Source organism: Vipera ursinii, assembly GCF_947247035.1.
Source record: "Vipera ursinii genome assembly, chromosome: 4".
NCBI classification, from domain to species: domain Eukaryota; kingdom Metazoa; phylum Chordata; class Lepidosauria; order Squamata; family Viperidae; genus Vipera; species Vipera ursinii.
The window spans coordinates 83,840,504-83,852,639 of record NC_139514.1 but is presented as its reverse complement, the minus strand read 5'-3'; the positions used below and the strand labels follow the sequence as shown (position 1 = coordinate 83,852,639).

General features: G+C 43.5%; 1 protein-coding gene across 3 annotated transcripts in view; it reads right to left on the bottom strand.

Annotated features, from left to right (window-relative positions):
• The window catches only part of ATP10A (ATPase phospholipid transporting 10A (putative)), a 178,553-nt gene that overhangs the window by 23,077 nt on the left and 143,340 nt on the right, over positions 1–12,136 (bottom strand). For all 3 annotated transcript variants that reach the window (XM_083361488.1, XM_083361489.1, XM_083361490.1), the window contains 2 exons: positions 11,330–11,651; positions 556–632 (listed from right to left, as the gene is read on the bottom strand). In XM_083361488.1, coding sequence (XP_083217614.1) covers positions 556–632; positions 11,330–11,651 — 399 coding nt within the window. The remainder of the gene's footprint in view (positions 1–555; positions 633–11,329; positions 11,652–12,136) is intronic.

Below are 12,136 nucleotides of genomic sequence, written 5' to 3'. Positions count from 1 at the left end.
CGTGCTAGTCACTTCCAACTCTAAGGGCTGGTGCTCATCTCCGTTTCAAAGCTGAAGAGCCAGCGCTTGTCCGAGGATGTCTCCGTGGTCATGTGACCGGCATGACTAGACGCCAAAGGCGCACGGAACGCTGTTACCTTCCCATCATAGTGGTCCCTATTTTTCTACTTGCATTTTTACGTGCTTTTGAACTGCTAGGTTGGCAGAAGCTGGGATGAGTAACAGGCGCTTACTCTGTTACGTTGCACTCGGGATTCAACCTGCCAAACTGCCGACCATCTGATCGACAAGCTCAGTGTCCTAACCCACTGAACCACCGCGTCCCTTGATTGTACAAAAGAGATTGCTAAAAAACAGATTACTAGATAAATTAGTAAATTACTTTAATTTACCAAGTCTGTCTGATCAGTCATGAAGCAGAATGTAAGACCTCTGAAACTTGCAGTGTCTGCTTCAATCAGCCTATTGCAGCTAACAAACGAAATGAATACATTTAGACATAGAAAAACCTATGGACTTAACTCTACCCTGCACTTGTCAGTAAACATAAATTACCTGCATGCCTTCTGGACCAGAAATCCCCACACCAATATCAGCCACTTGGATCATACTGACATCATTAGCCCCATCACCTGGTAACAAATGGAAAACATTATTTGTCATTAACTGAAGTAGTGATTATTAAGGACAGGTAACAGTACAAAGGACAATCAAGAGAACTGTGAGTGGGATAAGCTATTCATGAATGAAATGTCTGCATTTAGACTAACTATAATTTCAAAGTCTAATCTGTCCCATTTAAAAAGATGGGATTCAAGCCAAGTTAAATCATCTGAAAACAATTTATAGTCATTAAATGACATATAAAATACAGTTTGCACTTGTTCTTCATAGCAAAATTGTCATCCATTCAAAAGAGAGAATGAATGAACCAACACCCCCAAAAGTAAATTTCTTGGAAAACTTATTTGCATAAAGTGGGCAATTAGAAGTATTGTATGAAAAATGACTATTATATATTGCTGATAAGAAAGGTGATGCTGAATATTGCATGTTTAGTTGGGATTTACTTTGAAGAAGTAGCAAGTTTAATTCTGGGAACAAAGCAAGCAGAACAGGATACAGATAAACTGTTTTTGTTTATATGTGTGCTTACAATTAATGTTGTATTCAATTAGTGTTAGAGAAAATGGATGCTGCTCATGATGTACCTCATGCCTACAACTGTGGCCAGTAATGCTGAAGTCTAATTTCTAAGGCACAGGACTTTTAGGGTCATTCAGAACCCATATAAGCTGCCTCAGGATTCACTGGAAATAGATTGTCAGATCAGCTGTTCTGTCCTTTCTTGTTGTTCTAAAATGCTGGTTATGACATTATAGTATTGTGTTATAAAACAGTGTATATCTGCTAAACATCTTAAGCTTTATTTGTTTATCATCATGGGAAAAGATGCATTTGACTTAAGGTGTTCTTGACAGATACCATGCACATACTCAAATGTGCTATGAACCACATCTTGCTTTCTGAACCCAGATCTCTGCAGAGCTCTAAACTCTATACCCCTCCCCCAAAGAATTTTTCCATGGGGAAATGGCAGAAAAACAATTTCCCTATCTTTTTTTTTTATTTGGAAAGGTCATATTTGAAAGAGTGTTATTTTCTTTTTTTTTTTTTTTTTTTTATTGAAAAGTTTTAAAATACAATTTTCCTTTGAAAGACCCCCCTTCCCCCTCCCTCCTCCCCTCCCTACCTCCCCCCTATCTCCCCCCCTCCCCCTCTCCCTCTTCCCTCCCACCCCTCTACTTCCCCTCCTCCCCCCCTCCCCCCCCCCCCCGACTTCCCAGAGCAAAATACAAGGTATATATCTAAAAAGCAATCATAAACAATCATATACTAACAATTATAAACTCTAAAATCCATCACTCTCTAGCTTATATAGAGTAAACCAATCCTTAACAATACTAAATATGTATAAAGAACTAAAATAAAAGAAAACTAGCATCATTCCCATCTATGTTCTTCCACAATTCACTATTACCTAGACATATTCTCACTTACACATCACAAGCACCTATCCCTATTAACCTCTCTAGCCAAAATAGGCTATAATAGATAGTTCTTACACAAATTATCGTATCATCCATCTCGTGGGAAAGAGGAAGTTAGGACCCTTTTGTTTATTGCTGACAAAACCCAAATGCTAACCCCCCCTTTTGTTTCCCCAGTTCAAAAGGCTTCTCCTTTCCTTTGAAATGCCTATTGCCCGTTCAATACACCTCTATCCTCTTCTCTTCGGGAGATGACAGAATCCATGGGATAATGTTTAAAACATTCCATTTATGAATATGATATAGATGGATTCTGACAGTCCATTAATTCCAAATTGAACATTCTGTTACCATACATATCATCCCAAAACTCTTAAAAACACAACTACCACTTGACTATAAGTATATTGTGGAAGTTCCATAGATTTCTACTGGTCTTATTTTTAATCTTTTTTGAGCGTTTTAAGGCAGCACGCGTCACCCTCTGTTCTCTAGGATCATCCAAAAGAGTTGCAGCTTGATCTCCTCCTGTACCCTTCTCGTCTAACTGTCCATCTTCATCCTCTTGATGTTCTCCTTCTCCAGATCCCTCTGCAGCTTCCAGAAGTGTTGATGGGGTTGCTTTTAAAACATTGTTGTAAAAATCATGCGCTTGCTTCACAGTACCCAAACAGTACCTTTTGCCATCATACATGAAACTCAACCCAGCTGGGATCTCCCATCTGAACCTTATATCTCTTTGCTTGAGCTCTTGCACAAGAAATATAAAGTCCTTCCTTCTCTTTAAAATCTTTGGAGGAATTTCTTTTAGAACCAAAACTTCTTGACCAGCAATCACAACTTTAGTATCATAGGCAGCTTGTATAACTTCATCTCTAATTTCCCTTTTTACAAAATAAACCACCACATCTCTAGGCAACTTTCTCTGCTTAGCAATCCACGAATTCACACGAAACACTTTGTCCATGCCTTGTTTTATTTCAGATGCTGGATGGTTCAATACCCCCTCAAAAGCCTCAGAAACCAGCTGCTTTAAATCTTCCTTAATATTCTCTTTTAGGCCTCTAATTCTAACAGCAAACTGCATCTGGTAAAATTGAGCCAAACTCTGTTCGCTATCCATTTTGTCTTTTAAATCTTCAATTTCCAATACTTTTGCTTCTAATATAGCATTCTTTTGAGTCAAGTCTTCCACTTGATCATCCAGCACCTCCACACATTTAGCTACTTTATGCACTGAGGACAAAATGTCTACCTTCATCTCTCTAAGTTTCTGCTCCATCCTTTCTTCCATTCTCTGCTCCAATTTCTCCAATTTCTCCTCCATCTGTGCAAATTTAACACCCATTGACTCCAAGATTAACTGGGTATGTTTTTCAAGATCCTTCGATGTCAATACATCAGGAGAATGCAACGCCTGCAGTAATGATTGTTGTTGCACCGGAGAATTTCCAGCACTCCGAAAAGTTCTAGGGGGAGGTTTAGCCGCCATCTTTTACTTACAATTGTGACGCACTTTCACTTTAAGTTTTAAGCATAGTCCATCAAGCTTGAGAGTAAAATAAAATAATCCTCTTCATCTCTCCACCTTTTCCTCTTGTACCGCTCTGCCTGCTCCTTTAAATCATAGTCCTTTCTTCAGGCAGGGATGGTTCGCAGACGCCTGGCTCTGCTCCAGGAAGTTCGGAGCAGAGACGACGGCCAGCTGGGAGCAACCCAGGCTTCGGGGGAGTTCGATCCTTCAGCCGCCCAAGCTCAAAGCTCAGGCGGCCTCGGAGAACTCTACCCCTACCTGGGGCCTCACCCCCTCCTCTTCTCCCGAGGAGGGGGCTTCAATTTCGCCCGAACAGCTGATCGGCGCTGTTTCGGGCAAAAAAACAAACAGCTGAGCCGCGGGCAGCCAGGGGAGGCTGTCTTCGGCGCCGCGCCGCCAGCGGAAGTCGAAAGAGTGTTATTTTCATTCAGATATCCATTTCTATTATTTTCAGATCCCTGCTTATAAAATGAAAGTGCAGTTTTTATTAATGGGTGCTGCTAATGGCTGTTATTGTATATTTGCTACAAAGATTACAGGGGGAAAAAATCCAGGATATGATATATTTCACTTTAGTAATCCTTATTCTTAGGAATTTTAGTCTAACATATTTAGAAGTATCATGGTGGGAAGGCTGAATTAGATGACAATTATATATGGGGAAAGGGAAATCATTTAAAAATGCTCAGGGCTATACTATACACAGAGATTCCTGCTTCCTTTTCAGATAACAGCCCATATGTACCTAATAACACTTTTCCACTTTTGCCAAGAAAAACAATGTCAAAACCAAACATGATTATCCACACTTAGAATGGTTCCTTTGAAACTGATGAGACAATATAGTCCGGATTGACAATGTCTATTTTACTGTAAATCCAAATAAATCTGAATATAATTCATTACTTTCCCTTGAGATTTAACAAGGAAAGTCTGCCTTGTTAGAACAAATTGGGTACTGGGTATACCAAGCATAAGTATATACCATGTACATGCTTAATATGAACTTATTTTTTCCAATTCCCAAAGTAAGCCTACAGCTGAGGATTATGTGTTCTGAACACAGAACTGGAATGATAAAATAGCAGGTGCACTCATTGAAATGCAATGTTTTGAATTTTTCATCTACTTGGTTAGTTACAAAGGTATACAAACAGTAATCTGCATGACATGAGCTCCTACAGTTAGAAATCTACAAAGACTCCGAGGTTCCAATGCAAAACACTTAGAAACTAAGATGAAGGAGTAAGAAGTTGACCATCTATTAAAGTTAAGCATCCATTCCCTTTCTTTGCTATCCACAAATAGGAAGAGGGAGGGAGAGAGGGAGGGAGAGGAGAGGAAAGCAAAGAGAACAGCAACCCAGTTCCCATTTTACTCCAGTGTTTTTATTGCACATGCAAAGTCTTTTGTCTCTACCTGCACTGGAAGGAGGGAAGGAGTTTAGTTCAGGTCTTAAAGTCCCTTCCTCACAACCAAGCTGCATTGCAGTAATAGTCTGATAACTAACAATGTCTGGATTTAGCCTGGGCATTGATTTCTTTAGCTAATGTTGAACTGGGAATGAAGCTTACATAACTATTATCTTTGCACAAATTACATAGGCCTTCAAGAGCCATCTAAGTTATATAATTTTTTTTCTCTTGACAGCCATTTCCAAGTACAAGTGGCGTTAGCTGGGAAATACAGCATAGAGCTAATTAGCTATGATAAAAGATTTCACCTTTCAGTTGTACATGGTATCTTCCATTGAAAGAGAAATAGAGCACCAGCTTTTATTATAAAAAGCATTTTTATTATTTAAAAGCATAAAGCAGCAGATAAATAAACTGTTGCTGATTAGGTTTGAGGCTTCAACATCTCTTGCTCTCATAAGTATCTGGTTTCTTCCTTCTGTAACTGCTTTCTACTGCTAATACAGATCCTGGGTAGTTAGCAAATTAGCAAGCCCATACCTTCCATGACACTATGACATCTGCCACAGAAGTATAATACCAAAGTTTAATTTATATGAAGAGAAATGAGGATATTCACACCTCTAACCATTAAACCATGGTGGTATCAGAACAAATCAGTCAATAGCTATAGAGGATTAAAATAGGGCAGTCCTATGCAATTTAATTTATTTAATTTCACATATCTGTTATCATTTGATAATGGTCATTCCCCCTCACAATTCAGAATTATGTGTTTCTCTGTCATCTTTTCCCTATGCCTTGCCCATAGTAAACACACAATTTTTTCATGTTTTGCACATTTAAAATGGCTTTGAAATATAATTACATTTAAACTTCGGAATTCACATTAAGAAACCTCAGACCTACTGTAATGTATTGGGCTTGCTTGTTAACAGGTAGTAACGGCTGGTAGGCTGCTGGAGCAAGGAGCAAGCTAACGGCTCCCAGCATCTCATACAACCCGTCTCCAGTGCTGCCATTGGTTGCCCCTAGGTGGCAATAGGTTGCTTCAAACCTATTGGCCGCCGCCTAGGGGCCAGGGTGTAAATTGCTGCATCTGCAGCCCTGTTCTCTAGTTCAGATCCTGCAAGCAATAAACCATGATCTTTGCTGAACTCACTTGCCTCGTCTTCATTCCTGCGCAACAAACTCAGTACACAACACTGGCGACGAGGATGGGATCGTGCTTCTCCGTCGAAGCTGAAAGTCACTAGGGGAGAGGCAGCGTTCGCCTGGCTGGAAAAGCAAATCCCCCCCCATGGTCGGCTAGCTAAGCCACGCTAGCAACCACGCGCTCAGAGAACCAGTCCCTGGGCAATGTAGAGGCAGGATTCGAAGATGCTGAGATCCAGCCGTGAAGACCAGCAGAATGCCCAAGATTGGAAGGCTGCGAGAATTCGACATCAAGCAACCAGAAGAATGGCCATCATACCTGTCCCAGGTCGAGAACTACCTTTGGGCGAACCAGGTTGCAGAGGACAGACTGAAGGCCACCACGCTGCTCTGTGTGTGCGGCCCAGCGATGTTCAATCTGGCCGAAAACCTTTTTGCGCCCACACCGTTGCAATCTGTCTCCTACACCGAACTGGAGAAGCTCAGAGAACATTTCCAACCAAAGATGTCGGTGATTGCATGGTTCTACGCCTTCGAACAACGAATACAGCAGCCGGGAGAGACCGCATCTGAGTACATTGCGGCCTTGAGGCAGGCCACATGCCTCTGTCAATTTTCAGACATCGAAGAGCGACTTTGAGACTGGCTTGTCTGCAGCCTCCGCAACCGAGAGCTGCAGCAGAGACTTTTTGCCAGAGAGGTCCTGTCATTTGCAGATGCCCAGAATGAAGTCATGGCAGACAAAGCTGCCAGTGGAGCCGTCTGAACTATCTGGCCCTCCAAAATGATGCAATGCGAAGAAGCCATCCACCACAAGGATGCAGAACTCACCGAGGACTCAGAAGAAGATGCCAAAGTCGACAAGTTGCACAGACAACCCAACCAGCAGCTCCGCAGCAGCAAGCAGCAAGAGACTACTCACAAGGCAAATCTCTTGTCTACACGTTCAGGTTGTGGCGGCTGCCACCAACGCTTGGACTGCAGGTTCTGGACAGCCATGTGCCGGGCCTGCAGAAAAACTGGCCACATCACATCAGTTTGCAGAGGTCACCAGAGGGACTGGCCATCGAATCGCCAGTTGGAAGATCCGACCAGGAGAGGTACTGGGGACAAGGGCGTTCCGCATGGGGTTTTGCTCAAGCTGTAGAGGTGTCTGCCGTACTGGGGCCCAATGCCCCCTTAAACCCAAGTATAGACTTCAGGTGGAGCTGCAAGAGGTCCCCTGTAAGATGGAGCTGGACACAGGCTCTGCCATTTCCATTATTTCTCTGAACACATTTAATTTCGTGTGCAGTCGCAGTAGAAGATGGGCCAAGCTGAGGCCGTCCGACATACTTTTAATAGATTTTCAGAACACAAAGTTCGCAGTCAAGGGTGAAGCTACCTGGGCTGTTAAATTTAAGGGGTTTTCAGGGCACCTGGATATTGTAATAGTAGGGGGCCAGAGAACGAGCCTAATTGGGCTCGATAGGTTTGATGCACTAGGCATCCAAGTAACTGGAGTCGACCAGACACAAGTCGCGAGTCTAGCGTCAGTTTGCGAGGACTTCGCAGACATATTTGATTTAGCCCTAGGAACTTACACGGCCCCGCCAATAGCATTCAAACTAGACCCAAACATGGTTTCTGTCAAGATAAAGCCTCGCAGGGTCCCCTTTGCCCTCAAGCACAAAATAGACACAGAACTAGACAAGCTTATGGAACAGGGTGTTTTGCAACCAGTAGACGGTGGGGAGTGGGAAACTCCTATTGTAACACCACTTAAAGCCAACGGGGAAGTCAGAATATGTGCAGATTATAAATGCACAATTAACCAGGCCCTTAAACAGCACGAATACCCAGCCCCCGTGGTGAGCCACGTCCTGGCATCTTTGCAGGGTAGCTCCACTTTTGCGAAATTAGATTTGGTGCAGGCCTATCAGCAACTACCTGTTGATGAGGCCACGGCCACAGCACAGACAATTGTGATCCACAGGGGGGCTTTCAGAGTAAAGCACTTGCAATTTGGAGTCAGTGTAGCTCCGGGCATTTTTCAGGGCATCATGGAATGCACACTCAAGGACATTCCAAGGATTTGCTCCTATTTTGACGACGTGCTTATTGTCGGAGAATCCACAGAGGTGCTAGCAAGGAGGCTTAGAGCAGTCCTGCAGAGGCTGCATGAAGCAGGCCTCAAACAAAAAAAGAGCAAATGCAGTATTGGGGTTCCCTCAACTGAATTTTTGGGGTTTCGCATTGATGCTAATGGCATCCACCCAGCTGAGTCCAAAGTGAAGGCCATTCAGATGGCACCTAGTCCTAAAACAAAAGAAGAGCTGCAAGCATTCTTGGGCCTCCTCAACTTCTACCACACATTCCTTCCTAACAAGGCTGCAGTGGCAGAGCTGCTTCACAGGCTCTTAGGTAAAAAAGCTTCTTGGAAGTGCACCAGCATTCACGAAAAATGTTTTCAGGACCTGAAGGCACTTCTGTTGGTCAGTCCCACTACCACTCATTTCAGGGAGTCTAAACCAGTCTGCTTAGCATGTGACGCATCTCCATACGGGGTGGGTGCAGTCTTGAGTCACTTAGAGAAAGATGGAACCCACGTTCCCATTGCATTTTATTTGAGGACACTGTCCTCTGCTGAGCGTAACTACGCTCAAATTAACAAAGAGGCATTGGCCATGGTAGCTGGAGTTAAAAAATTCCATGACTACTTACATGGCAGGGACTTCACGGTCTTCACAGACCACAAACTGCTACTGGGGTTATTCACCACAGACAAACAGACACCCCATATATTATCCTCTAGAATGCTGAGAAGGTCTATTTTTTTTATCAGCATACATATTTAAGCTGATTCACAAACCTGGCAAAGAAATGGGCCATGCAGATGGCCTGAGTAGGCTTCCACTGCCACAAATTGAACCAGATCCGGCCCCAGCGGCCCGCATATTGTCCATTCAGGACTTGTCAGAGTTTCCCCTCCACACAGGGGACATAGCTGCAGAAACAGCAGCTGATAAGACACAAAGTAGAGTGCTTTCTTGGGTGCATACAGGGTGGCTGGATAAAAGCCCAGGCCCTAAGTTTCAGAGTTATTTTACTAGAAGACATGAGCTATCAGCTCACAAGGGTTGCATCCTATGGGGGAACAGGGTCATAGTCCCCATCTCACTAAGAGACAGGGTCTTACAAATACTGCATGAAGGTCATCCAGGTATTGTCCATATGAAAGCTTTAGGTAGAAGCTACTTCTGGTGGCCAGGTTTAGACAAGGCCATTGAAGCCCAGGTGCATGGATGTTACACATGCCAACAATCAAGGCCTGAAATGCTGCATGCTTCAGTTCACAGGTGGGAGGAGAGTCACACTCCCTGGTCTAGAATTCACATAGACTTCGCTGGGCCCTTTCAGGGACAGCTCTTCCTTATAGTGGTCAACAGCCACTCTAAATGGCTTGAAGTAATTCCAGTTGCTAACATGACTACTGCTAGGACCATCCAGGTGCTTAGGAAACTCTTTGCCACACATGGGCTGCCAGACGTCATAATATTCGACAATGGAGCCCAATTTACAGCGGCAGAATTTCAGGCATTCCTGAGAGCAAACCTCATCAGGCATGCAACATCAGCCCCATTTCACCCTTCTTCTAATGGTCAAGCTGAACACATGGTCCGGACCACAAAAGAGTCACTGAAGCATATAGTGACTGGGGACTGGCATCACAGATTGGCAGATTTTTTACTTTGCCAGCATTCCACGCCCTGCACAGCTACAGGAAAAAGCCCAGCAGAGCTGCGCTGGGGGAGGTGACTGATCACAAAACTGGACAGGTTGCATCCAGATAGGGTGGCAGCAGAAGCTTCATGCCCAAAACCCCCGAGGGGGCTGCAAGTGGGCAATGGGGTGTGGGCCAGGAACTATGGGCATGGGAATTTGTGGATGCCTGGAAAAATTACTAAAATGTCAGGCCCCCTCTCTTACGAAGTGGGGCTGGAGGGCGGGTGAGTTGTTCGGCACCATATTGATCAGCTTAGGAAGTGTTTCGCAGAACGGCCACAAAGCGAGGACTACATCACAAGTCCTTACCAAGGTCCACAAACCGGCAGCCAAGCCGGCCCATGCATAGATTCTGAAGGCTCACACAGCCAAAGCAACGAGGAGTTGGCTGTAGAGGAGAGCCCAGACGTGCAACATGGGTCCCCTGACGGAGAAGGCCAACCTGATGGCTACAGCCGCTGTGCTAACTCTGCTGAACAAACTGACTCTGGGGTGGGCCATCCTGGAAAGGCCAGCCAGAGAGCACCGAGCCACTCTGAATCACTTGAACTAAGAGACACTGGTCTACCCAGCCCAGCGGGCAAGCTGGTAGGCCAGGACGTGCCCGGGTCCCCCAGGCATTCCACAAGGCCACGCAGACCTCCTGCTTATCTGCAAGATTTTGTTCTGAAATAATAAAGCTATAATGTTGTATGTACCCTTGTATTTAATGCTGACCTACAAGATTGTAATGGACAAGGGAGCTATAATCTTGTAAGTACTTATTTGTGCTGCTAAGTGGAACCTATTCATACCAGTGTTAAGTCCTTGTAAAGTGTATTGCTGTAATTACTTCCTATTGTTGCTATAATGTTGTTCGTTTTAAGGGGGGAGGGGTGTAATGTTTTGGGCTTGCTTGTAACACCACGTGGTAACAGCTGGTAGGCTGCTGGAGCAGGGAGCTGGCTAACGGCTCCCAGCATCTCAGACAATCCATCTCCAGCGCTGCCATTGGTTGCCCCTAGATGGCAATAGGTTGCTTCAAATGTATTGGCCGCCGCCTAGGGGCCAGGGTATAAATTGCTGCATCTGCAGCCCTGTTCTCTAGTTCAGATCCTGCAAGCAATAAACCATGATCTTTGCTGAACTCACTCACCTCGTCTTCATTCCTGCACAACGAACCCAGTACACAATACCTACTTCAGTGGAAAAACCTATATTAGATATTAATATCTTTTTACAAATACATTTAAAAATCTAATCATGTAGGGTAGCCACTTACATGACCTAAAGAACAAAATACAAACAATATAAACATAAGACTTATGAATATATTGGCTTGAATAAAAATCAGGGCTCATATCTGAATAAAAGGGAATGTTTACACTGATGCTTATGCAAACCAATGCTTATTAAGTCATGATACTTGCCTATGGCCAAAGTCATTGTCTTGAGTTTATCTCTGATCAGTTTGACAACCATCCCTTTTTGAATTGGAGTAGATCTGCAGCACAGCACAGAGCGACACTTTCTGGCTAATGAAAGAAATTTGTCTTCCAGGCCTTTGTCCAGAGCATAAGCCAGGGTCCTCCCATCAATGACTAAACCCAGGTTGGGCTGGCTCAGTGATGATGACACAGAGAAGGGGATAAACTCTCCTTTTGTTTTTTGAAGAGAGTTCTTTGTTGTTTCACTGTAAAATTTAGACTCTACACAATTCAAGTGTTGTTCCAGCATCGTAGCACACATTTCCTAGTTAGAAAAACAATAAAAACAATTAGGAAAGTAAAGCATACCAATAGCAATGATAGGATGGCTGACACACTGTTTTTAAAATTATGCTTTCATTTTGTTAAAGACATTGATGTGTTTATAAATTAGAATTAACTAACACAATTTCTGGCACAAAAAACAGCAGAACTATTCCTTTTTCTGTTAGTGGAAGTTCTTAAATAGTTTCACAAGTGATATGTAGTGTGTGTGCATGTGTGACAGACAGATAGAAGGATAGATAGAAGATTGACAAGATAATGGATGGATCATCATGATGCAAAATCTGCTCATTTCAACCACATATGCAATGATGACACAGCCATAAAAAACACTATGGGGTTCTGTCTGCTAAGTTCTCTAATTTTAACATTACTATCAAGGACAACTTTGTCATTCACCTCATGTTGGGGGGTGGGGAGTGCAGTATGTTTTTCAAATGTGGGTTTGTTATGGCCTGTTTCCTA